We start from the raw sequence: 24,093 nt of genomic DNA on the forward strand, positions 1-24,093 counted from the left end.
CCATTGATTACAGCCATTGATCTAAATATTGTTGTTGGATATAACGCCTCGACTAATACAATACTATTAAAGGGTATTTCACAAAATGAATCCCATCAACTCAACAGGCGCACGTGTATTGTTATCTAGGGCCATCTAGTGGCGACTAATGGAGTAACGTCCACAGTCAACAGCTGAAGCATGGCTCCAGTATGTTTGGGTAAACAGTGAAAACAATGCAGTCAGTCAACTAGATTTATTTTGACTACAAATAACATAAACTACTTGAATAGAATTGAATGAGATACAAAAAAGTTTTTTAAACAACATTGAATGCTGGTCAATGCTTTTAAACGTCAGCGTGTCTAAATTAATGAGTAAGGGACTCACTTTATGCATAACCCCCCCAGCGATATCATTTTATTTTGACATAACCCTGAAATCGACATGGCAGAATTAATATGACCCCCCCCCCCCCCCAATTTATCAACAATTTATCAACTCAATATGTAACATCACAAATATTGAGTGACGAATGGTAAAATAAATACAATAATTTTTTGAAGTTGTGAGTTTTTGAAATTATTGGAAGCGAGTCGAGCTGACCTCGCCTGCTGTACCGTAGCCTATATATGTAGGCTACTGTACTGTATATAATATTGGTGAAACACGACACTGCCAATGTGGCAGTTCCATGCACAACAGGGATTTCTAAAGGTTACTGTAGTGGAGGCGACTAGCGTCAGGAGCAACGTCACTATACGGTAGAGCTAAGAAGGTTCTACGAGCGCTTCAGACCAACCTTACCAACCAACGACGTAGGCTACAAAAGAGATTCGTAGCAAAGAACGTTTCGGGAAACACGTGATGTTAAGGTAGAACTTAAAAGGTCCCATGGCATGAAAGTTTCACTTTATGAGGTTTTCTAACATTAAGTTGAGTTCCCCTAGCCTCCCTATGGTCCCTCAGTAGCTAAAAATTGCATTAGGTCTAAACCGAATGCACACTACCTCCGTCGACGGACGGAGGTAGTGTGTACGAGGTGTAACACCTATATTAAAGCATCCATAAAATAGCATGCCATGGGACCTTTAAAGTCGAGGTTACGAATGATGTAGCGTTAAGAAGGCTTTAAGAAGGTTTCGGGAAACCGGGCCCAGGCTCGTTGTTGATAACATGCCTGTGATTAGGCCACGTTTATACATACCAGGCTATTAGCAGGAGAAACGGATATTTACCCCCCTCCGTTTTCAAAAATAACACTGTGCACACAACATTGTTTTCAAAAAAGTTGTCATTTACATCAACCCGCATAAATACGCCGTCGAGCACCATTATAACTATGCCAAACCTATGGGCGGCAGTGTAGGGAGAAGGATAAAGCCATGCAAGCCAATCAGAATCCTCAGAATCAACAACAACGAATAACATGAGCGACTTCCTGTTCCTTTCAAAACAACCAATATGGCGCTAGGTTCGTAAACATAGGGCGCTCACATGACGTTAAGCATTTTCTGGCGCATAATGTGACGCTTGAGAACCTAAAACCCAGTTTCTCCCAGTTGACACAACAGCACATAACCGGTGTTATCAGAAATCTCCACTTTGGCAGTTTTTAGAAATAATCATTTTCTGTGATAAAAACTGGGTTTTCGTGTAAATGAGAGGGCAAACCGCGTGGAAATATCTGCGTTTTCCCTTCGTGTAAACGGGGCAGGGGGAAGGGTCAGGTGTGGTTCATCATGGGGGTGGGGTGGGGGCCGAGACTGAGAGCTACATGGAAAAATATGCTCCAAACACACTTTTTTAAGCACTTTTTTTTTTAAAGCAAAGAATATTAAGACATAACCCCCCCCCCCCCCCCCCCCCCCCTATTTTCCTCCGGTGGTCCATTCCATAAATTCCGAACGGTCCCTAATCTGTTTTGTTTCGATTTACGATTGTTCAATAATGATGCCCTACTTCAATCCCATCTTAACACAAGATAAATGGAAGGATAGAAAAAAAGATTTGTTCCATTGGTGTCGTAGGGGCTCATTGTTTTGGTTCTGCCCTCATCCCAACCATAGTGCCATCTTTGTTTATACTGAAAACAGTTGGAAAACCAGTTCACACCGGTCTCCTATTATATTTACTAAACAAAGGACAACCACAGTAGAACCACAAACTAAATTTACATTTATATCCATTTGACTAAACATGTTTCACAAACATGTGTTACAGCACATTTTCCATTAAGTTTTGTCCATTAAAAGTGCATTTTCTTTCATTAAAATACACTTTCTTTAAAATGTTCAGTGCGGTATAAAATGGCCTTAACCATGGAATACAACCAGAATCCTTTTCTTCATATGTAAACGCCACCTCTGCTTGTACCGCTGTAGGACCCTGGCTCAACCCTGGACTCGTGGTAGCGGATGAAAAGGGGGTTCTGTGGGACCGGGTGGAAGCTGGAGGACCCCGTGTAAGTGGACATGGATGGTTGGTGTTGGGGCATCGAGGGTTTGACTGTGTACTGGCTGTGGCTGCTGGACATGGAGGGGTGGTGGGCCAGCGGCTGCATGGGCTGCATGGGCTGCACGGTGTACAACGTGCTCGGGTGACTCGTGTACACGGACGTCTCCCGGGCCGGCACACTCCCCAGGTAGTGGCTGGAGCTGTGCGCCATGGATGGCGGCGGGAACACGGGCTGGCGGCTGTTCTCCACCGGATAAAACAGGCCGTTGGGATGGAACGGCACGGCCATTCTGTTATCCTGAAACGGCGCCGGGTGCATGGCCTGGCCGTGGCCCGCCGCCACGGGGGGCAGCGGGCCCGTGGCCATGCTGGAGACGCTGGACACGGGGTCGTACCTCATCTGGGGGTACCGGGTGCCCTGGTGGTACGCCCCCTTGTCCTGGGGAAGGTGGCGACAGGTGAACAGGCACCCCGAGGCGAAGAGAAACGCGCTGGTCACCCAGCCGATGTACAGCGCCTCGCCCAGCTCCCTCCGCTGGGCGTCGATCAGCAGGGGGTTGTAGAAGTCCCGGATGATCACGTGACCCGTCCACGACACAGGGATGATGACGCACACGCACGCCACCAACTGCATGCCCCCGGCCGCCATCAGGATGATCACCTTGGCGCGCTCGTTGCCATGGACGCAGGAGATGCAGCGCATCCCGGCCAGCGCCACCAGCAGCCCCAGGCCCGACAGCGCCAGCGAGCAGCACATGAGCCCCCGGGCCGCCTGGAGGTCCGGGGGCAGGAACAGCAGGGAGTCGTACACCTTGCACTGCATGCGGATGCTGGCCTGCCGGTAGCAGTTCATCCAGAGGCCCTCCCACCGCGTCTCCATGACAATGATGTTCTCGCCGATGAAGGCCGTCACCTTCCACATGGGCATACCGGTGGTGGCGGCGACCCCGATGAGGCCCACCAGACCCACCAGCATGGCTGCGATCTCCTGGATGCCCTGGACCATCCCACTGCTGCTACTGCGGCCGGAGAGGGTCCTCCAGGCGGTAGAAGGTGAAGGTGTAGTCTTCCACCTCCCTAAGTTCCCCAATAGGACAACACTGGCTGGGTGGCTCTGTGCCGGACCAGGGAGTCTTTTGTCAGCTGGTTTAGAGCTTGAAACTGGTCTGGTCTGGTCTGGGTGGGTCTTGTCCCTGGTCTGGTCTGGTCTGGGGCTTTGAGTTGGTCTGGCTTGGTCTGGGCCGGTCTCTCAGCTGTTCCTCGCCTCTGAGCTTGTCCGAGGCTTTGAGCTGATCTGAGCTTGTTCGTCATGGGTGTGTGTGAGAGTTGGTGGTGGGTGGGCTGTGTGTGCTGTTTATTATGGGAGGGCTCTCTGATGTCACCTGGTTGGGTTAGAGAGATGAGGAAGCACTGGCCTATTCCTGCTGACTCGCTGTTTACGCTTTCACAGACCAGTGGACATACACACTCTCACACACACACACACACACACACACACACACACACACACACACACACACACACACACACACACACACACACACACACACACACACACACACACACACACAGAAACACACACACACACACACACACGCATAAACACACACACACACACACACACACACACACACACACACACACACACGCATAAACACACACACACACACACACACACACACACACACACACACACACACACACAAAATATCTCTTTTGTATTTATTTGAATACCCTATATTAGGCACTTTACTTTTAAATGTTGAGGTTTAGCATAAATTTGCTCCACAAGGGGGCAGAATGGTTCCATTCCCGACCATTATATTGATTTACTTTGTAAACTTATATTTCCTTTATTATCAGTTTATTATGTAGAATATTTATAGTTATTCAAAACTGTCTATATTAAAGTCACAACAAACAAATGTAAAAGAGACATCAAAATTACTGTCAGGATAAAATAGCCGGTGTTGGAATATTATGGCCTCATTCTGAACGACCTGTGCTTGACTAGCAACATGTCAAAAAACATTTATGGATAAGATGTTCAGATTGGTCAGAAATTAGCCGGGAGCAGTCTAAAATCGAAATTGTCTGGCAGAGGCAGGCGAAAGCACTAAAAACATAATCGTAAATCATAAATGTGGCATTCATAACAAATTACATTCAAATAATAGCTTTTAAGTCTCACCGACTGTAGGTAAGACTTAAGAGTTGTTATGAGTAATATAGGTGTTGTAGGTTAAACATGAGGTAAATGTCCATTGGTAGCCCAGACAGATAAGGGGCGTCTACCCAACATTCCGGGTTGGAAATCGGCACGGACTCAAATCATTCAATCATTCAAAGTGACTTGCAAGTTGCGATCATGTGACCAAGCTTTCCGGTTAGTGTGATGAACAATCTTAAAATGCAAGTCTCTCTATCCGTTCTGTTTGGAGCTACAAACAAGTAATACAGATAAACAATAGGACTTCAAAAAAAAATCAGGAATGTCCATGAAAAGCAAACATCTTCATTGTAACTCACCTATCTTTAAGGTCTACGTCATTCAAGGTGGAAATAACCTGTCCCGTGTTTACATACCATCGATGGTTGAGGCGAACGGCCGGATGTAGGCCACATGCTGCTCATCTTTTTTTTTTATGACAATGATTATCTGAATCAAGAATATATGAACTCACACGTTTAATTAACATATATTATATAATCAAATGGACGTTTGTTAATACTAAATAAGTAAATCATTATTGACTTAAGGCGTGGTTATTTTTGTCCTATTTTTGTTATATTCTTTCAGGATGGATTTGATGTTGACAAAGGCAAATATTAATATCTAGTCAATAAAAAACGGACTAGATTGATCACAATTTTTTCACGTTGAATAGACACTTGAAATAGAATTTGAAATAATGAAAGAATGAAGTCGATGGGTGGCTCCTCATTGGAGCCACCCATTCTCATTTGAGATAGTGCACGTCAAACACACCCTGTTTTTACATTCATGCCAATGAGGTTTAAGGTATAAAGGTGGATGGAGCCCAAGCTGCTGATTATCGTACTTTCAAGGCACAGAAAGAAAGACACTATAAATAAAAAAAATCCTCACAAAAAGTATTAATCTATATATTTTATTATCAAACTGACATTGGTTACACAGCATAGTTACACACATAGTTATTATTAAGACTAGGTTGTTTTTATCCTATTCTAGTTTTATTAAAATATTTATTTAAGAACTAACGATCGATATGTCTACTATTTGTGACGAATGCACGTATTTACAACACAAAAATATAATAAAAAAAACAGAGGAATGGACACATACCATTCCATTGAATCAATGGACGAAATGCAGGAGAATAGTTTTTCAGTTCATCTCTCCTTGCTTGAGACTTTGAAATGTATTTTGCCACAGAGTTCAACAAAGACAGCTGAACAAAGACCGCTATAAAAAGAGTTCCTTGCCTTGTCGTCTAACCAACCAGAATCCTTCAACTACATCCTTTCCTGCCAGTCCAAGCCTGCGTGGTTGGTTGTGGGGTGGGTGCTGGCTGGAGGTGATGGAGCTCAGAGCAGGGCCTGGGCGCTTCGGATGGAGGAGGGGTACCTGTATTGGTAGCTGTAGTTGGTGGAGGGGTGTCTTGACATCACGGGCTGGGATCTGGGCTGCGGGGGGGCCATCATGAGCGACTGGGGCTGGTACTGGGAGCTGTAGGTCATGTAGGGGGGGGTCCGTTGTCCGTACATGTACCGATCTTGGGGCTTCTCCTCAAACTGCAGGTTGCAGCAGGCGAAGAAGCAGCCGCCGGCGATGAGAAACACGGAAGAAACCCAGCCGATGTACAGCGCCTCGCCCAGCTCCCTCCGCTGGGCGTCGATCAGCAGGGGGTTGTAGAAGTCCCGGATGATCACGTGACCCGTCCACGACACGGGGATGATGACGCAGAAGCCCGCCATGATGGCCATCACGCCGGCGATGACCAGGACCATGCGCTTGGCGCGGTCGTTGTTCTGGATGCAGGAGGTGCACTGCATGCCCACCAGGCCGATGAGGAGCCCCAGGCCCCCGAGGGCCAGGGAGGCGCACATGAGGCCCCGGGCCGCCTGCAGGTCCGGGGACAGGGCCAGCAGGGAGTCGTATACCTTGCACTGCATGCGGATGTCCGCCTGCCGGAAGCAGTTCATCCACAGGCCCTCGTAGCGCGTCTCGAACACGATGATGTTCTCGCCGATGAAGGCCGTCACGCGCCACATGGGCATGCCAGTGGTGGCCGCCGCCCCGATCAGCCCGATCAGGGTCAGCACCAGACCCAGGATCTCCAGAGCTGAGTTGGCCATGTTCCTGTTGGGGGGGGCGGGGGGGGTGGTCCTGGATGGGTCTTGGATGTTCCTGGTAGTTCCTATTGGGTGCTGAAGGGTCTTGATGGACCTGTTGGGATCCTGTTCGTTCCCTGTCCTCCCGTGGAGAGTGGGAGATAGCGGGTGTGTGTGTCCGATAGGAGCCAGAGGATTGTGTGTGTTTGCTAGCAATAGTTTACCTGAGAGAAGAGTGTACCTGTGCACCAGCACCGCCTCTTCCCAGAGGAGTAACACAGTAACTGGGAGGGGTGCAAACTGAGACCTGTTGCTAGGCGACCGAATCCCCTCTAGATAATGTGTGTGTCTGTGTGTGTAGATGTGCGTGTGCATAGGTGTGCATTGGTGTTTTTGCATAGATGTGTGTGTGTGTGTGTGTGTGTGTCTATGTAAATGTAGGTGCTTTTGCATGGATGTGCACGTGTGCATGTGTGTAAAAGGTGACCTAATGTGTAGATGTGCGTGTGTGTACATGATGCAGGGGTGTGTGCGTGTGTGTGTGTGTGTCTGTGTGCGTGTGCGCACGTGCATGTGTGCAAGTCTGTGAGTATCCGTCTTACTGTGTAGATGTGTCCGTCCCTTTATGGGTAGAACTGTGTGCGTGTGTGTTAAGGTGTAGATGCGTGCGTGTGTGTAGATGCGTATTGGTGTGTTTAGTGTGTTTATGTGTGTGTACCTAGGAGCGGGAGGAGGCTGCTGTTTTGCTTGATCAGAGGTTTCGGTTTACAGTCCTGTCTCATCTTCTACCTGGGGGAGGTCTGGACCCCAACCTTGAACAAACCTCATGTTAAAGGTGTACATTGTGAATAATTCATGTTGGGAACAGGAGAAACCATACAATATCAGGGACAGAGTGGGACGAGGCTGTTGCAAATATATACACTTTTTTTTCTTGGTTATATTTGTGTCGCTTGAGACGCACATTGTGTTAAAAAGAGCATAATCCCAGTATTAGCGTGTGTTCTCATTTTTTTGTATACCTAAAACATTTACTAAAATCATACAGGCTAAAAACAGATATGACAAGATATGTTTTCAGCTATGCAAAACTAAGCTTGTCTAGTTTTCAGTAATAGCCTCGGGACACGGTCAGAGCCATTTGTTTAGTGGGTGTAAGGGAGCACCCAAGCCGGTTACACAGGTTAGGGATATGTGAACTGGAGACAGGGTAGGGAACACAACAATGTCAGCCTCACATACCAAGCATCAACACAAAGAAGAGTCACATGACCTGTGCTATTCTTTTTGCTTTCAGAAAAACTACTGGACCTTTTCTTATGACCTCACCATGAACTAGTTTTTCCTGTACAGTTCAAATGTGTCATTGTTTAAAACAAACAAAGAAAATGGACAAAAATTAATAATTAAACATTTATTGTAAAAATTGACAAAATTGACAAAATACAAGATCAAAATACAAAGAACAAGATCCTCCTTTCTGTGAACCTCATGCACTCTAGAATAGTAGGCCTAGTGCATCGTTTTAGTTTCTTAAAGCGCAGATCTGCTGATAAAAGGTAAACATTCAACTGTATGTTCAGCTTTGTAAATACATTGAGAAGTTTTCTCATTTTAAAGAGTAACTACACAGTGGCCTGAAAACATGGGTTTGCTGCCATTTAAGAAATATATATCAATATAATCTAATGAACTTAACTATAGGCCTAATTACATCACAGTATACTAAAACAGGTATTTTCTGAAAGACACAAGATAGAGGCCTTCTACCTTGATTAAATATTCAGAGTTCAGTAACAAATATACTTTCCCCAAAAAAGCTGACACTACCACCAACTACCACTCATTAAAGGTAATAATTCAGCAGCCCCAAATAAAATATCAGTTAACCATCGGATTCGGTTTCAACCTAAAGGGTGCAGCAAACTCACCAATCTAAACTAGTGTTGCGTTACTCTTCAAATAAAACACTAGTGATCAACTCATTGCGATGGTAAATCAACAGCAGCACAGCTGGTTCTCAATTCAACTTGTTGGCCCTCCAACCCTTAAACTGAATTTAAAAAGATGAGCAACGGCCATCTGGGCGGCCCATCAGTCTTACATTCACGTTTGAAAAAACCACCTAGTGGTCCACAGTATCGTCTTTTCTGTGCTGAAGTTGTTGCTCTATTGGAATCGGTTGGGTGTGTAGATGACGGATGCCGGGCCGGGCGTATAGGCAGGGGCGTAGCTGTAGGCAGGCTGGTACGTGTACGGCTGGTACGTATATCCCGGCTGGTACAGGTTGCCGTTGGCCCCGACCACGGCCCGCTCATCTTCCTCCTGTGTCCTGGGAACGTGGCGACACAGCAGGATGACGCCCGCCACGAAGAGCAGCGCGCCGGTCACCCAGCCGATGTACAGTGCCTCGCCCAGCTCCCTCCGCTGGGCGTCGATCAGCAGGGGGTTGTAGAAGTCCCGGATGATCACGTGACCCGTCCACGACACAGGGATGAGCGTGGTGATGCAGGCCAGAAGGAACAGGCAGCCGCCCGACACCAGCACGATGTGCTTGGTCCTGGCGCGGTGGTCCACAACCTTGGTGCACTTCATCCCCACGGCCGACACGACCAGGGCGAAGACGGTGAGTGCCACCGCGCTGCACATGAGCCCCCTGGCCGCCTGGAGGTCCGGGGGCAGGAACAGTAGGGAGTCGTACACCTTGCACTGCATACGGATGTTGGCTTGCCGGTAGCAGTTCATCCAGAGGCCCTCCCACCGCGTCTCCATGACAATGATGTTCTCCTCAATGAAGGCCGTCACCTTCCACATGGGCAGGCCGGTCACCGCGGCGACCCCGATCAGGCCGATGAAGCCGATGACGAGGGCGACCACCTCGCAGCAGATGGCGTCCCGCCGGTCCTTCTTGGCGAGCCTCTCCTTCTCCTCATACACAGAGTCCTGATAGGTCTGTGCCTGCGACTGCGCCTGCTTCTCGTCGTAGTATGTCCCCACATAGGACTGGGGCGGCTTGGTGTAGCCACTGTAGGCCGTGTAAGAAGCCATGGTGGCGGTGTTCACACCAGAGAGAGACGAACTGTCCTCTGGAGTCTCTGGTCTCTAGCGTCTAAATGAAGAAGGGATGGGGAAGGAAGGCGCTTTTACACCCCAGAAGTTATGCTAAGGATGGCATGTGATCCTACTGGTTGAGCTGCTTCATAGGGCCACAGATGACGGCCACGCCACAACCCCTGATACCGGTCTTCCTGCACTCAAAGAGGAAATTAGCATGAACAATAGGCCATTTAGTGTCTTGATCAATCTCTCTCTCTCTCTCTCTCTCTCTCTCTCTCTCTCAATCTCTCTCTCTCTCACTCTCTCTCTGAAGGGGTTGTTTATTAAGCCCTGAGTCAATCAGAGTTATAGTGTTGGTTGTGGTAAAGGTCGATATGTTGTTGTTTCATTTCAACAGGGACCGAGAAACATTCCACTGTTGAGAAAAAAACATTCAGGCTTTTCGACAGATTACAATGATTTTTGGGGCGGTAAACAGGATTATTCTTCTTAATTATAAACTAAAAACATCCTTAAGTTAATACTAAATGATGTTTTATACATAAATAAGTTGAAGCCTTAGGCCTCTATCTTGCTTTAAAGCTGAGTACAAACCATACCACACCTGGCCACCAGGTGAGCATCTCACTTTATATATGGTCTGCTTTGTTCTGACTAGAGAGACAGTGGGTATAAACGTTTTTTTAAACCCTTGGTGCAAATGTAGTTGTCGGAGCAAGGCGTGAGCTGCCTGAGTTTCACTGTAACGTCAACGGCCTACTCTCCTTTTAGACAGCTGTTCACACCATGCTGTTCCTCGTTCACACATTTATCACACTTACAGAAATGAGTGCAAATTAAAACATAAACAATGAATATGTTTACCGCTTGTATTGCCATGTTTACACTCAGATTCTGTTTTCACATTTAATTTAACCTATAAAAGTATAAATAGTATGAATGTTGGCCTACATATTAGCAGCCTACTTTAATCACACAACACTCTATCCTTGTGGTGTGTGCAGGTTTTCCCTATGGTAGGAAGTTGATAGTTTGGCTATTTCTGCAATTAACTACTTTGGGTTTTAGTTCCAGTCAGGTAGGTACAAGACAAGAGTTTACTCTAGGTAATACTAGGAAACCAGAAAATGATCAACGGTGTAAGCTTCCTCAAATTCTTGAGCAAGAATTGAGTTCTTGTGTACTACTAGTCCTCGAACTCAACTGGTCCCTGACCGCTCATCTACTGTTCACTTCTCTTCTATAAGAACACGGAGTAAGGCTATTACACATACAGGCCATTTGTATCAGGCCTCTTCCTAAAAGAGGCCTACAAAAAAAGAAAAAGAACATTTCAAAATGCTTTATAGAATGAATTGTCACAAATCTCAGTCAAGCAGAGGTTGCCATGCCAACAGTTTAGTTCAAAAACATGAGTTGGAGCAGAATGAGCAGATTGATGGACACCTAGCTGGTGGCCACCACAAATCCCATTGCAAATGGGAAGTCAGGGGGTTGACTGGTGAAGGAAACAGCTTGTGGCAGACTAGTGAGACCCAAATATCCCATCTAGGAATGATAGTTTTGATGTTTTGATGCCTATGGAACTGAACGTTCAGAAGATACGTTTGATGAGGCACAGAGCTAATACTTTGTCACAATACACAAAGATTTTAGCGAGAAAACCACACAAGCCGGGACAAACTGAATACTCAAACAATTAGTCATTTTCAGTTATTTGCTTTTATTTGCGATCAGAATATCTTTTGTCACAGAGTACAATTTAAGTTTTTGTGTAAATCTCTCATTTAACATTGAAAAAGAATGATCATAAAAAATGTATTACATCTTATATTACTTTACAATATATATATATTATTACCTTTAGTCAAGAAAATAAGTGCTTTTTCATCCCACATTTGGGCAGACTCCTCCTGTCCTGGTGTGACCCTGTTCTCTAAATGATTGGGTTATAAATCATACAACTACATCAACACAGCAGAATGACACCAAACAAAATACCACCATTACTCAGACCTGTACGATACAAACTAGGCTTCATAATATATGGGAAACTGTGTTGCAGCATGCGCGTTGTATCAATTTAATAATTTTGTGTATATTGTCAAGAATGCATATTGTCTATCATATTTTACATCCACATTTCTTCTTCAAAAAAAAACCCTAATTGCATTGTTTTTTAATAATATTACTGTCCTGTACTTGCTGCTGTGACACCCTAAATACCCATATGAGATTAATAAACATACATTTGATCTAATCCCATGTCATCTGATCCTAATCAGGACAGTGCTGAGACTCCATCGCGGTACGGTCAGTGTGTGCGTGTTGCGTCCGCTCAGACGTACTGATGCTTCTCATAAACGCTCCCAGCCTGCGAGGAACGCACTATGTCCGCTCTGTCCTCCGTGTCCTCCTTCCGGTCCTCCTGAGTGCCGGTCATGTGGTACTCCTCGACGCCATACTTCGGCGTCCTCCTGTCCTTCTCCCGGCGGGCCGAGTACCGGTAGATGAGGATGATGCCGGCGGCCAGCAGCAGGCCGGCGGCGGCCCAGCCCACGTAGAGCGCCGCACCCAGCTCCCGCTTCCGCGCCTCCAACACCACGGGGTTGTAGAAGTCGGTGATGACGGCGTGGGCCGTCCAGCAGACGGGCAGCAGGGTGGTGACGCAGGCCAGCAGAAACAGACTCCCGCCCACCGCCAGCGTCACGTCTTTCCCCTTCGGGTTGCCCCGGCAACAGGCCGTCCTGCGGCCCCCGCAGAACGCGACAAGCAGCGCGGCGTTCGCCACGCCGACGGACACCGCGGTGAGGGCGCGCGCGGCCTGGAGGTCAGGGGTCAGGATGAGCAGCGAGTCGTACACCTTGCATTGGGTTCGGACGTCCGCCTGCCAGATGCAGTTCATCCACAGGCCCTCCCACATCATCTCCATGACGACGATGTTGGAGCCGATGAAGGCGGTGACGCGCCACATGGGCATGGCGGTGATGGCCACGGTGCCGATGAGACCGAAGAAGCCCAGCACCAGAGCGAGGATCTCCAGCTTGGCCTTCATGATGGAGCTCACTCCGGTCCACTCTCTGCAGGAGAACTAGTGGGGCGTTTCCGTGATCAATCCATTTTCACCCTCGTAAAAATGTGCTGCTATGCCATCCTACAGGTTTGGCCTGGGTCAGCTGATAGAATGCCTCCCTTTAAGTTTCACTGATGACCTCACCTCACTTTTTTCGTTTGTTTAGCTAAGGCTGTCTCTGACTGTCTCTTGTATTTCTTGGTTAAACGGTGATGGCTGACGAAAAGGTTTGTGAAGGTTGTGAAAAGTATTATTTTCGATGCCACAGTTGTGGTATCCAATTTGCGCCTAATTTTCTATCTGGGATTCATAAAAACTATCTTATGCTGCTGTCGGGGTTAACTTCTTGCGTTTAGCTTTTAGACCAACACTTAGAAGCTAGTGTCCAGTGACAATACTGTCGCAGTCAAACACTTTCCCCTTTCATATATCCCAATTCACATGGGGCTACTGTAGGTCTTATATTGACTCTGTGGAATTGTATATTCGGACCAAATTGTACACAATATGGGAGATAAATTGTCTGATTTTATTAGGAAATGTTTGAATTAATTAATTTCCTAGGCCTGTGTATGTGTGTGTAGGTATGTATGCACGGCTGTGTGTGATTGAGAGAGTCAGAAGTCATTGAAAGCAACACCACAGAGTCCTAGTGTGAAAGAGCAGGAACAGAAACCCGAGGGCCTGCCCAACAGGTTTGGTGATACTATCCTAATGGAAAACCTTCACTTCTAACGTAAACACACCACTTCCTGTAAGCCTACTGTGAAAAGAAAAAAAAAAACATGTCACCAAAACATAAGCCAAAGCAGTACTATGCAGATCCCCACAAAACCCAATAATGAATAAACCGTTGAAAAGGACTGCCTGAAACCAATGTTAATAAACAGTTGCTAGTTGGTCTATTGTCTATTGACGTTAGCTATGTATGGGAGGTGGATGTATATGTTTATACATTACTTTATATTTGGATATGGATAGTTTATAGTATGTAACCCAACCCAACATTGACCCAAGTATGACGTTTTATTTCATTTTTTTAATATCAAATAGTAAAACAAATCGTGTAAAAGCTCGAGCTATAGAAAATAAATAGGGTTTAAGATTTTATTTTTATATATAGTACATGGACGGTGCATGTACACGTGCGCCCCCTACTGGACATCAATACAATTTCTGAAACAAAGTCTCAAATATTACATTGAAGTAAGCATTCTTTACTGTTAATATATAATACAGTACACCATACAGTTAATGTCACTCAGTATATGTGCCGTTTATTCGACTGGAAATAAAAGTAAGTAATACAAGTCTAAAAGAGCTAATGTAAGCCATGGATTGCCCCAGACAGACAGGCCTGTCGAAAGTATAACGGAGAACGGCCTGCGCTGAGTGCCCTCTCCATCGGTAGAGTTCAGGGGCAGAGCATGTGACTGACAAGCGGGGGACGCAGAGAGGGTCTGATCGCCCCGATAAAAGGGTCTCTCCGGGATTTTGTCCGGGTTGAAGAGGCTCGGCTGACATAACGATCGGCGCCACCAAAATAAACCCGTTAGTCCGTGATTACGGTGTCAGGGCAACCATTATTTCCAAGACAGGGGCTGGCAAGTTCGATGACGTTGAGGAGATAACGGAGAAAGATTCCCGCGTTCAAGGGAGAGGCATGGACAGAAGAGATTCACTCACCTCGAGGTCGGAGGACCAGACACGGGCCGGGTTCTTTATCCGCCTGAATGAAAGGAGCCACATAACACCCACAACCTAGAAGGTTACCATCCACTTCATGAACACCCGAATGGATATTAGAAAATACAGGCAATATAGTCGTAGGCCATATCCACGGCCCCTCATGTCGTGATCGGCTGCTACTTTCAGAACTATTATCGGTTGATTATTCAGGATGGTCCATTTAACGATAACATTTTCGATATTGGATCGACTACATCGAATAAAGTTGATCGTGAAAACAATTGGGCAATATCTTACATGCCCAATGGTTTACCATGATGTGTTTCAAGCTTTGATAACCCAGCCGAAAATAATACAAAGAAGCTCCTCAAGTAGGCCTACGGAATATGTCTATTCTATATTGTATTGATAGTCTATTGTTTAAATTAGCCATCGTGCTTATGGTATAAAGTCGCTAACTCGCTTAGCGAATACCCGTCGCAGCCAATCAAATAGACATGAGACTAATTTCCAACAGTCTCAAAATGAATATTCATGAAAAACTATAACTTTTGACATTTAAAAACGTATTAATATATTTGAATCCTTTTTGGAATGCGGGGACATTACGGCGACACATCTAGAGGCCATCAGAAATGCTTTCTATGGGACCCCTACCATATAAAGCATAAAACAATAGAAATCCGATAACACCGCTGAAATCCACAAGTTTCCTACGGTTTTTAAAACTATGATTAACACACAAACCAACATAAAAGCACAAGATTAAATAGCAGACTTGGGAGATTTGTAAGTACGAAACAAGGGTTTTTATTATGATATCAATACATATTTTCTATATATACATACAGTAATAAAAATGTAGTCTTAGTAGCACAATGAGCTTCTTTATAAGAATGACTTTCACTCTCCAGACACCTTTCCCTTGATTGCTTCAGCATATTTGGACCTTCTTTTGAGAAAACTAATACTTTATATGCAGATGTACCGATAAATTATGGAAGAATATGAATAAGTTAAAATCCATACATTGTGACCTATCACAAGTGAAATTTAGAAAGCAAATTAAAAAAATGTTTAAACGCACAAAATACCGTACAATGTTTATGTGCAGGTTCTGTGTAAAAGTGTGCTTGTGTGGAGTGTTACAATGAAATCGTCCTATAAATGGCACTGCAGATGGAAAGTATCGTATATATCTATACACAGTAAACTTGAGAAAATGGTTTCACAGTAAACCTTAAAGAAAACATAAACAACATGAGACAGCTGATGCAATTTCAAGTAAAACAGGATTCTGTTAAGTTAAAACAAATACAAATCCCTTGACCTCCACATCAAAGGTTTTGGAAAACATAATTCTGTAATTATATTCGATAAAAGAACAAGCAAAAAAATATTTTTTCTCACCAAAAAAAAAATCAGTCTGCAAAACAGAATAATTCATATTTTAAATAATCACAAATCTGATTTAAAAAAAACAATACCAGTGTATACACTTGATGACAAGTAAACTACGGTAAACTATGCACCACTGCACTGGTTATTTGCTATTTCCATCTTTACAGAAGTCAAAAATAATACACAGCTTGTACCCGAGAAGACCTCAAGAGCCACTAAGACAGAAATGACCGTGTCACAAATACCCCGATTTGGCAATGAAAGGCAGAACGTCCCAGAAGCTGCCTGAATGTGCAAACTATCGTCTCTTGATTGTACCCTTATAGCTGGACGCTGGGCGCGACCTCTGGGCCCAGCCAACGACTCCTTGACCGCCCCCTCCTCCTGCCCCTGTATTGCTCAATCACTTATCGATGACTGTCCAAAAAGAAGCGTTCGAAAAATATTGATTAGGATATACGTCTTCCGATAGCTGTGCGAGATATATCTATATATCTATATATATATATATATATATATACGTCAATGCCCATGCATTGCTGGAGAGGGTGGCAAAGAGCGAGGGAGTGGAGTTGAAAGGGATAGATCTTTTTTGTCGTTTTTAAAATCATAAATCTTCCTTCTGCTCGTGTTTTACGTGTCGTGGTCCGAGGAGCAGTCCGATCGCTTCCTACGGACCCAGACTTCCGCCTCGACGCCCTCCCCACTCGTTGCACCTTGTTCCCCCGTCTGGGGCAACCTCTTGGGACCGCCAGCCCCGATCTCCTCCTCCTGCTGCTCCTCCTCCTCGTCCTCTCCTCCTCCCAGGGTCAGAGCCATGACGGGCTCCTCTAGGTCGGCCTGGTTGGCTGGGGGTCGGCCGGCGAGGGAGAGCTCCTCCTCGTCGCTCAGGATGTCCGTCTCCTTTACCTCCTCCTGGTCCTCGTACTCCTCCAGATCAAACTGCTCCTCAACCCAGCGGTCCGTGTCCCCCGTCAGCTCTTCCTCCTCCTCCTCCTCCTCCGTCTCTGCTCCTCCCCCCTCCCCCTCTCCCGGGGGGTCCTGGGGACTCTCTGGGGGGGGTGCGGGCTCGAGGTCTGGCTCGCGGTCGAACACGATGTCCGTGTCGATGGTGAAGCGGTTTCGCACCAGCTTCCGTCTCCCCAGGGTGCGAGCAGGGACAGACACTACGCCCACAGGAAGTCACAGAAATTAGCTCATGACGCTGATTTAAATGCCCATGGAAGATTTGATCTTTAAGCCTCGACTTTGCCTTTCCATGGGCCTCATTTGTGTCTCTAATGCTTTAAGTATCATCATCATGGGGTTATCATGTGATAATATAATATATATAGTTATAATAATAAATATAACTTTATATAAACGCAAGATTGGCAGCTGAAAGACGTACTTGATGAGACAATTATCACGTTTGACATCCCGTAATTTTCTTGTCAACGCTCTCTCTCAACTCTTAAACAAAAAAGCTGCTCATTCTTCTGCTCAGGAGTTGATTTGGCGGAAAGCATATTCAGATGCCAGAGGATTCTGATCAATCTCACTGAATGGGAAACTTCCGAAAGATAAACTAATGATTATATCAAGTTGAACACATTGTTTGTAATACATTTTTTATATAATAACAATAATAATAGTTCTAAACCTCAGATGATAATAGAACAATAATATAGACCAATACTCGGTCTCGATCTGGTGATGTATCAACGACTGAACTCTTGTGATGATGTAATATCTAACTATGTAACCTAGAGCCAGTGGCCGTGTGGTTACCTGCTCTGTTGATGGCAGGCCTCGCTCCCTTCAGGGCGCCCAGTCTCTTGCCTCCGAAGGGGACGTATTGCTGGTTGAGAGGCAGGCTCTCCGTCTTCAGCAGCTGGCGACGCTGTTTCTCCCTCAGGATGGAGTGTACCGTCTTCAGGAAGTCCATCCGGCTCTCTGGGGAACTGGGGGGAGACCAGGGAGGAAGTGGCGTTGGGGGGGTGGTGGTGGTGGTGTTGGCGATGGAATAAGTGGGGATCATGGTGGTGGTGATGGTAGTAGAGGAGATGCTGGTGATGGTAGAAGGGGAGACGATGGTGGTCTAGATGGTGGTTGTGATGGTGGGCGTAGTGGTCAAAGTGGTTGTGATGGTGAGGTGGGGACGAAGATAATGACTTTGTTGGTGTGGAATATTGTCCAGGTGTGGGTAATGGTGGTAGTAGGGGCGGTCGGGAAGATGGTACTGACTGAGAGGATGGTGGAGGAGGGTGGAGGAGAATCTTACCTGCAGCAGAGCTGGAAGCTTCTCTCTGGTCTTCCTTCAGACTCTGACTTGATGTGGACAATCTCACACACCGCCGTGCCCTCCCCGTCTGCAGGGAAAATCCATTTATGGATTAGTCTCCACAACTATTGAAGTTCATTACCCAAACTACTTCCCGACTGAATTATTTTTAACTGAGACATACGGCTGAAAGGAGCAAAACTGGTACGGCCAAGCATGCACATTATGATTGTCTATTTTCTACCAAATGCTGTTTTCACAAAACTTCTTCTTACGGTTACATTTTTAAGAACAACAAAGTCAAGACATGAATGATAATTTATGTGTTTGTAGAGTGTAAACAATTTCTGAAACTATACATGGGAATGGCTATACAAACAACATTGACCTGGACATTGAATCACAGCAACCATGAGCCTAAACCATCAGGCGAGGGCAGACAAGGCCACATCCTTAAATTCAGATAGGAATATCTTGAAACCCCCGGCCTACCTCCGTTAGCCAAAGCTCTGACTTGAAGGGTCTCTGTGGAAATCATGTGACGGAATCGGAATGGGTCCTTCTCTTCGGAGGACATCGACACGCGATGGGAGCTGCCCTGCAAACATTGACAAAGACAAGAGTTAGCTTTGCCATACTTAACTAGACTTTGCTTCTAGGTTAAACACAACATAGCATTCACCAACTGCAGATCTGCAACTTTAAGAAGTACGGCAAGGACAGATATGGACATTTCTAGTCCGGCGTGTACAAAACTTATTTCATACAGGTGACCTACTAGACTAGATCTGAGAGCGGATCTCGGACAAGTTGCTATACACACCGGGGCCCTAATAGAATAGGATGCTATATATACTGCATTTGTTATGATGAAGGCTCTTGGCAAACAGAAGAACTACTCACCAACTTCTTCTTTTGTTTGGAGCCGTCCTTGCACACAAACACCACGGCCGTTTTGAATACTGCGACACAGAAGGAAAAAAGGCACGCGGTCAGAATGCTTATGCAGAAAAAAACATGTTGCCTGGTCAATTCTGAGGCCTGTTGGAATCCGACTATCTAGCGAGTGGTCCGGCCTGGGGAACGTACCGAACGTCGCGAGCTGGGGCTCCTTTTTCCACTTCCCTAACGAAGAGGGCGGGTTGAGCCAGGCCACCGTAGCGTGGAGCAGCAGGTCACCCATGGACAGATCAGCCACCTGCGACAGATTAACCACATAACATTACCTAATAAATTACTACTACTACTACTACTATAACATTACCTCACCGTATACACCGTCTATGACCATACAGATCAACCAATCCAGAGAGGTCTTGCGGACCTCTACTGACCTCCTTCTTGTCTCCACTCTGCTCGGTAATGAGCTGGTCAAACACGGCGCCAAACTCCTCGTGGATCTTCTGCATGTCATTGATGTGGCTCGCCACCTTGTTCATGGCCTTCATGGCCACTGCAGACAACACACACCGGAATACAGCACTCTTTTAGTTTGAAGTTAAAAGGAATTATACAAAGGGGCTCACTATATTTTATTCCTCAAAACCCAATAGCCATATATCTTGATACATTATGGAGATTCTGCTTTGATTTGTATCATTTCCATATCAGTTTCTGTAACAGTATCTCAATTTCTCACAGGATTAATTCATTTTTTCTTATCTCTTATCTTACTATTTTTGTAATTTTATCAGAAGCTTTTATCAGAATGCAAATCGGCCAGAATATAAACAAACCAACAATCAATGTATTTCAATGAAAAAAAAAAATCACATCCTCCTTTAAAAGCACACATTCATCTCCCAGAACAAGGCTTGTGACCTCCTGTATGTTAGCAACAGATGATGTAGCAGCTAGTTAGCACTACGGCCGGTGCAACGGTGGGTTCTAGCAGCTAGTTAGCATTACGGCCGGTGCTACAATGGGTTCTAGCAGCTAGTTAGCACTACGGCCGGTGCTACAATGGGTTCTAGCAGCTAGTTAGCACTACGGCCGGTGCTACAATGGGTTCTAGCAGCTAGTTAGCACTACGGCCGGTGCTACAATGGGTTCTAGCAGCTAGTTAGCGCTACGGCCGGTGCAACGGTGGGTTCTAGCAGCTAGTTAGCACTACGGCCGGTGCAACGGTGGGTTCTAGCAGCTAGTTAGCACTACGGCCGGTGCTACAATGGGTTCTAGCAGCTAGTTAGCACTACGGCCGGTGCAACGGTGGGTTCTAGCAGCTAGTTAGCACTACGGCCGGTGCTACGATTGGTTGTAGGAGCTAGTAAGCGCTAGGGCCTGCTAGTTAGCGTGGGTGTCTCACCGTCCAGGTGGTAGTGCTCCTCGCTCTCAGGGTCGGTGAGGGAGTGGAGCTCACGGAGCAGCAGGGGGTACTTCAGGACCCTCTGGATGGGCTTGATAAGGTAGGACTCCAGGGTGTACGAGTGCTGCTGCTTGGGGTTACGCTCATCCAGGAAGGCCTTGAAGTCTGCATCCGTTTTGGCTGGAGATGAATTACAAGAGAGAGGATGTCAGCAAAAATAAAAACAGTTCAGGGTTCAGACATTAAATCACACTGTGAAGTTTGAATAAATCTAAAACTTTGCGTTCACAAGAGGTACGACGGTATAACACACACTAATGCACAGCAGACAATAGGCCAGTTACCGCCCATCCATGTGCACAGCTGTAATGCTTTGAGTAGGCTTTGTCGTATGCACAGACAAACACCCACGCACACTCTCTCTCATGGCTCTCCCCATAGCAACTCTCCCCTCAGGCTTCTACTGCAGCAGCATCATTATTATATAACGTGGGGAGGCCTGGTGGACGGCAAGCACAGGGCTCCGCTCTGAATCCCCTCGCCTGCAGAGCTCCGCTCACCTTTCACCAGCACCTTGGGGACCTTGGTGTGGCTGGCGCAGAAGGCACTGTAGATCTTGAAGCGGTCAGCATAGTACAGGAAGGAGCCCCCCAGGGAGAAGAGGATTTTCTGAGGAGAGAAGGAGAGGTTAGAGTGGATCAAGGTGGACAGACTCCCCGGTAACTACTTTTCCCCAGTGTACATTCTGTTCTATAGCTCCCTAAATAACTGGGATATCTCCTGGGACATCGGTTGAACTCAGGAAAGAACACAGCCACTTAAGAATGCTTTGGTTCAGCCGGTCGAACCTTTGCATAACATTTAGTCTCTGTCTCTATTCCCTATTATGTATTCAAACTGGCCAGTAGCAAAGATAGCAATACACATTACTCGGTGCTACAAATTACCTAGGTGGAATGAGTGTTAACTGAAGCAAACAGTAGAAATCTCACATCTTCTCAAAAGTGGCTGAATGGTACGATACATTTTTTTAAAATTCAGTTCACTGACAGTTAAGACCAGAAACCAGATGTTTTGGTTTGGGGAGAAAAGTACTTCAGTGAGTCGATATTGGGGGACTTTGTTCTTTACTCAAGAACTTGTACTCCAGTACTTTCCAACACAAACAGTAAACTTCTTACTGGATGGGTATGGATGGATGAGACACTTTGTTGAAAGAAGAGTACCTTGAACTGGTCCACTCTCTCAAGTTTCTCCAGGTCCGGGACCAGTCGTGTTCCGTCCTCCAGGGTCTTGAGGAATTCTACCTGGAACTCCACCATTTCATGGAGGTTCCCAAACAGCACGTCCAGCTGAGTAGGGGATGGGACAACAAGCTTTAACAGAGAGGCGGGATGGCTGTGATTGCCGGTTTTACCAACTAATGAACAAGGAAGTGTGTGTCATACCTCGTCCTGGGTGAGGAAGCTCTCCTTCTGCAGGGGGGTCAGGTACCGACCAATCAGACAATTCAGATCCTGAAACACAAGAGGCCTGCCGTCATTGGGGGTCGCCAACGTCAACACCTGGCAAACATTGCCATCGACTATTTGCATTGGTTGAGATTTTTAAATAAACATAATAACAAAATCCCTTTTAAATTATTGTTTTATATGGATTGTCCATTATTTAATGGACAATCCATTTAATGGTGATTCCTGCCTATATAATGCACTCTGAGTTGCCTGTGTGTTTGGAGGCTGCTATATACATAATTTTACCCATGCCAATGTACAATTACAGTTCCAAGTGGTGTGTATTCAGTGTATGTAATTGCACAGTAAATATCGAATGCCTGCGTTGTGATCCGTCAACTGGTAGTGTTGGTCTTGCACTGTGTGAAAGTTTAATTCATGGTTGCTGCAGTGACCTCTATCATTAGGAGATGCTGACTGACAATGTACCATGTTTGTAACCCATAATAAGCCATAAAGCCCTGTTCTACCCAGGGGAAACAGGCTTTAGGCTGAACTGGAGATTGTAGTTTCCAGGGCAAGATGGGCATCGTTATATGGGTCAAGCATGCGCACACGCGCACACACACACACACACACACACACACACACACACACACACACACACACACACACACACACACACACACACAAAGACAGACAGAGGTGGGAAGGACACACAACACAGAGACTTTGATGAAAATAGACACACAAACACTGCTATATAGACACATACACACGCACATACATAAAGTCACTTGGATGACTTTATGTCATTCAAGTAACTTTATGATGAACACAAACACACACTCCAATGAATAAACATACAAACCCGACACAGACAAACACCCACAAAGAGAGAGACGGAAACACACAGAAGCATAAACACAGCAACAAACAACTGTGGGTGTTACAACACACAACACACAACACACACACACACACACACGGATGAACAAGCACACACACACACGCTCACTCCGGAGGACGGCCGCATATGTGTGTGTGCGCGCACGCGTGCGTGCGGTTGTTTATCCCGAGTGTGTGTGTGAAAGGTGACACTGAGAGCTGACCCTCTGGAAGGTCGAGCCTCACCTTGACGTAGGTGCGCTCCGTGCCCACCAGCTCACAGATCACTTTGCGGAGCTTGTCGGCGTCCGACAGCTGGAGGCGGGGGGCGGAGGCGGGCGGGGAGAGGGGCGAGTCCGGGCTCGGCCACGACGGCACACACTCGGCGCCGCTCATGTCATGGAGGCTGCGGCAGAAGGCGGCCACCTGCTCTGTGCTCTGCACAACACACACACACACACACATGCGCACGCGCACGCACACACACACACACACACACACACGCACACGCACACACACGAGGGATAAAGAGAAGATTTAAGGTTACTTATCACCCAGTTATAAGGAGGAAGAGGAAGAGGAGTAGGACGACGACAAAGCAGGCAACTTTGTTCCTCGTCAGCGCACCTCTTTAGGACGACGCTCCTGAATGACAGCACAGTGACGGTGCAGGAGAGCGAGAGAAGGAGGGAGAGAGAGATCTAAAAAAGTAATTTGCACTAATTGAAGCTATTCCCAGTCTGTCATAACATTGACTCCCCCCTCCATATCCTTCTCTCAATTTCTTCCCCTCTCTCATGCTTCCTTCTTGCTCCCCCTCTGCCCCTCCCTCCATCCCTGTCCAAGTCCCTCTTCTTATCCGATCTCGCCTCCTTTTCCTTCCCTCTTTAATTTGTCTCCCCCCTCTTTCCCTCCCTCTCTTACATTGCCCCCTCTTCTGTCTGTCTTCTTGCCCGCTCTCTTTTCACTTACTTCCCCTCTCCCCATCTCTCTCTCGCCCTTATCTAGATAAGACAAGAGAGATACTGTAAGAAAGTGAAGAGCCACTTTCAGCCAATATCTCTCCCTCGCCCACAGCTGGAGAGGTACAATTAACCACAAGAGATCAACAATCACAACAGCCTACTTCAAAACACACCCTCCACCACCACATACAAATATACAGTGTAGGGGTTGTCTAGGAAACCGTCTTGAATGTTCTCTGCACTGC

General features: G+C 46.3%; 2 protein-coding genes and 3 pseudogenes across 5 annotated transcripts in view; all 5 read right to left on the reverse strand.

Moving 5' to 3' along the window:
• Positions 1–2,326: 2,326 nt before the first annotated feature.
• On the reverse strand, positions 2,327–3,442 carry LOC311341981 (claudin-8 pseudogene; annotated as a pseudogene). Its single transcript has one exon. The product of its transcript is annotated as a claudin-8 pseudogene (transcript).
• Positions 3,443–6,006: 2,564 nt separating this feature from the next.
• LOC311342664 (claudin-8-like) lies at positions 6,007–6,777 on the reverse strand (the record flags this gene model as incomplete). Its single annotated transcript, XM_084467531.1, has 1 exon — positions 6,007–6,777. One exon carries the CDS (start codon positions 6,775–6,777, stop codon positions 6,007–6,009), a length of 771 nt encoding a protein of 256 aa, XP_084323657.1.
• Positions 6,778–8,922: 2,145 nt separating this feature from the next.
• LOC311341873 (claudin-8 pseudogene) lies at positions 8,923–9,904 on the reverse strand (annotated as a pseudogene). Its single transcript has one exon. The product of its transcript is annotated as a claudin-8 pseudogene (transcript).
• Positions 9,905–12,148: 2,244 nt separating this feature from the next.
• LOC311341871 (claudin-4 pseudogene) lies at positions 12,149–12,865 on the reverse strand (annotated as a pseudogene). Its single transcript has one exon. The product of its transcript is annotated as a claudin-4 pseudogene (transcript).
• Positions 12,866–16,606: 3,741 nt separating this feature from the next.
• LOC311342310 (rho guanine nucleotide exchange factor TIAM1-like) overlaps positions 16,607–24,093 on the reverse strand; it is a gene marked incomplete at its 3' end in the record, with an annotated part of 53,737 nt that continues 46,250 nt past the window's right edge. The window contains exons 16-27 of the mRNA XM_084467151.1: positions 23,130–23,321; positions 21,990–22,058; positions 21,768–21,893; positions 21,102–21,210; positions 20,542–20,721; positions 19,571–19,689; positions 19,326–19,434; positions 19,140–19,198; positions 18,729–18,834; positions 18,237–18,324; positions 17,744–17,916; positions 16,607–17,139 (exon numbers count right to left, since the gene is read on the reverse strand). Of these exons, the coding sequence (XP_084323277.1) occupies positions 16,607–17,139; positions 17,744–17,916; positions 18,237–18,324; positions 18,729–18,834; positions 19,140–19,198; positions 19,326–19,434; positions 19,571–19,689; positions 20,542–20,721; positions 21,102–21,210; positions 21,768–21,893; positions 21,990–22,058; positions 23,130–23,321 (1,863 nt within the window). The remainder of the gene's footprint in view (positions 17,140–17,743; positions 17,917–18,236; positions 18,325–18,728; positions 18,835–19,139; positions 19,199–19,325; positions 19,435–19,570; positions 19,690–20,541; positions 20,722–21,101; positions 21,211–21,767; positions 21,894–21,989; positions 22,059–23,129; positions 23,322–24,093) is intronic.

This window comes from Micromesistius poutassou (assembly GCF_964030765.1).
Source record: "Micromesistius poutassou genome assembly, chromosome: 4".
Classification (NCBI taxonomy): Eukaryota; Metazoa; Chordata; class Actinopteri; order Gadiformes; family Gadidae; genus Micromesistius; species Micromesistius poutassou.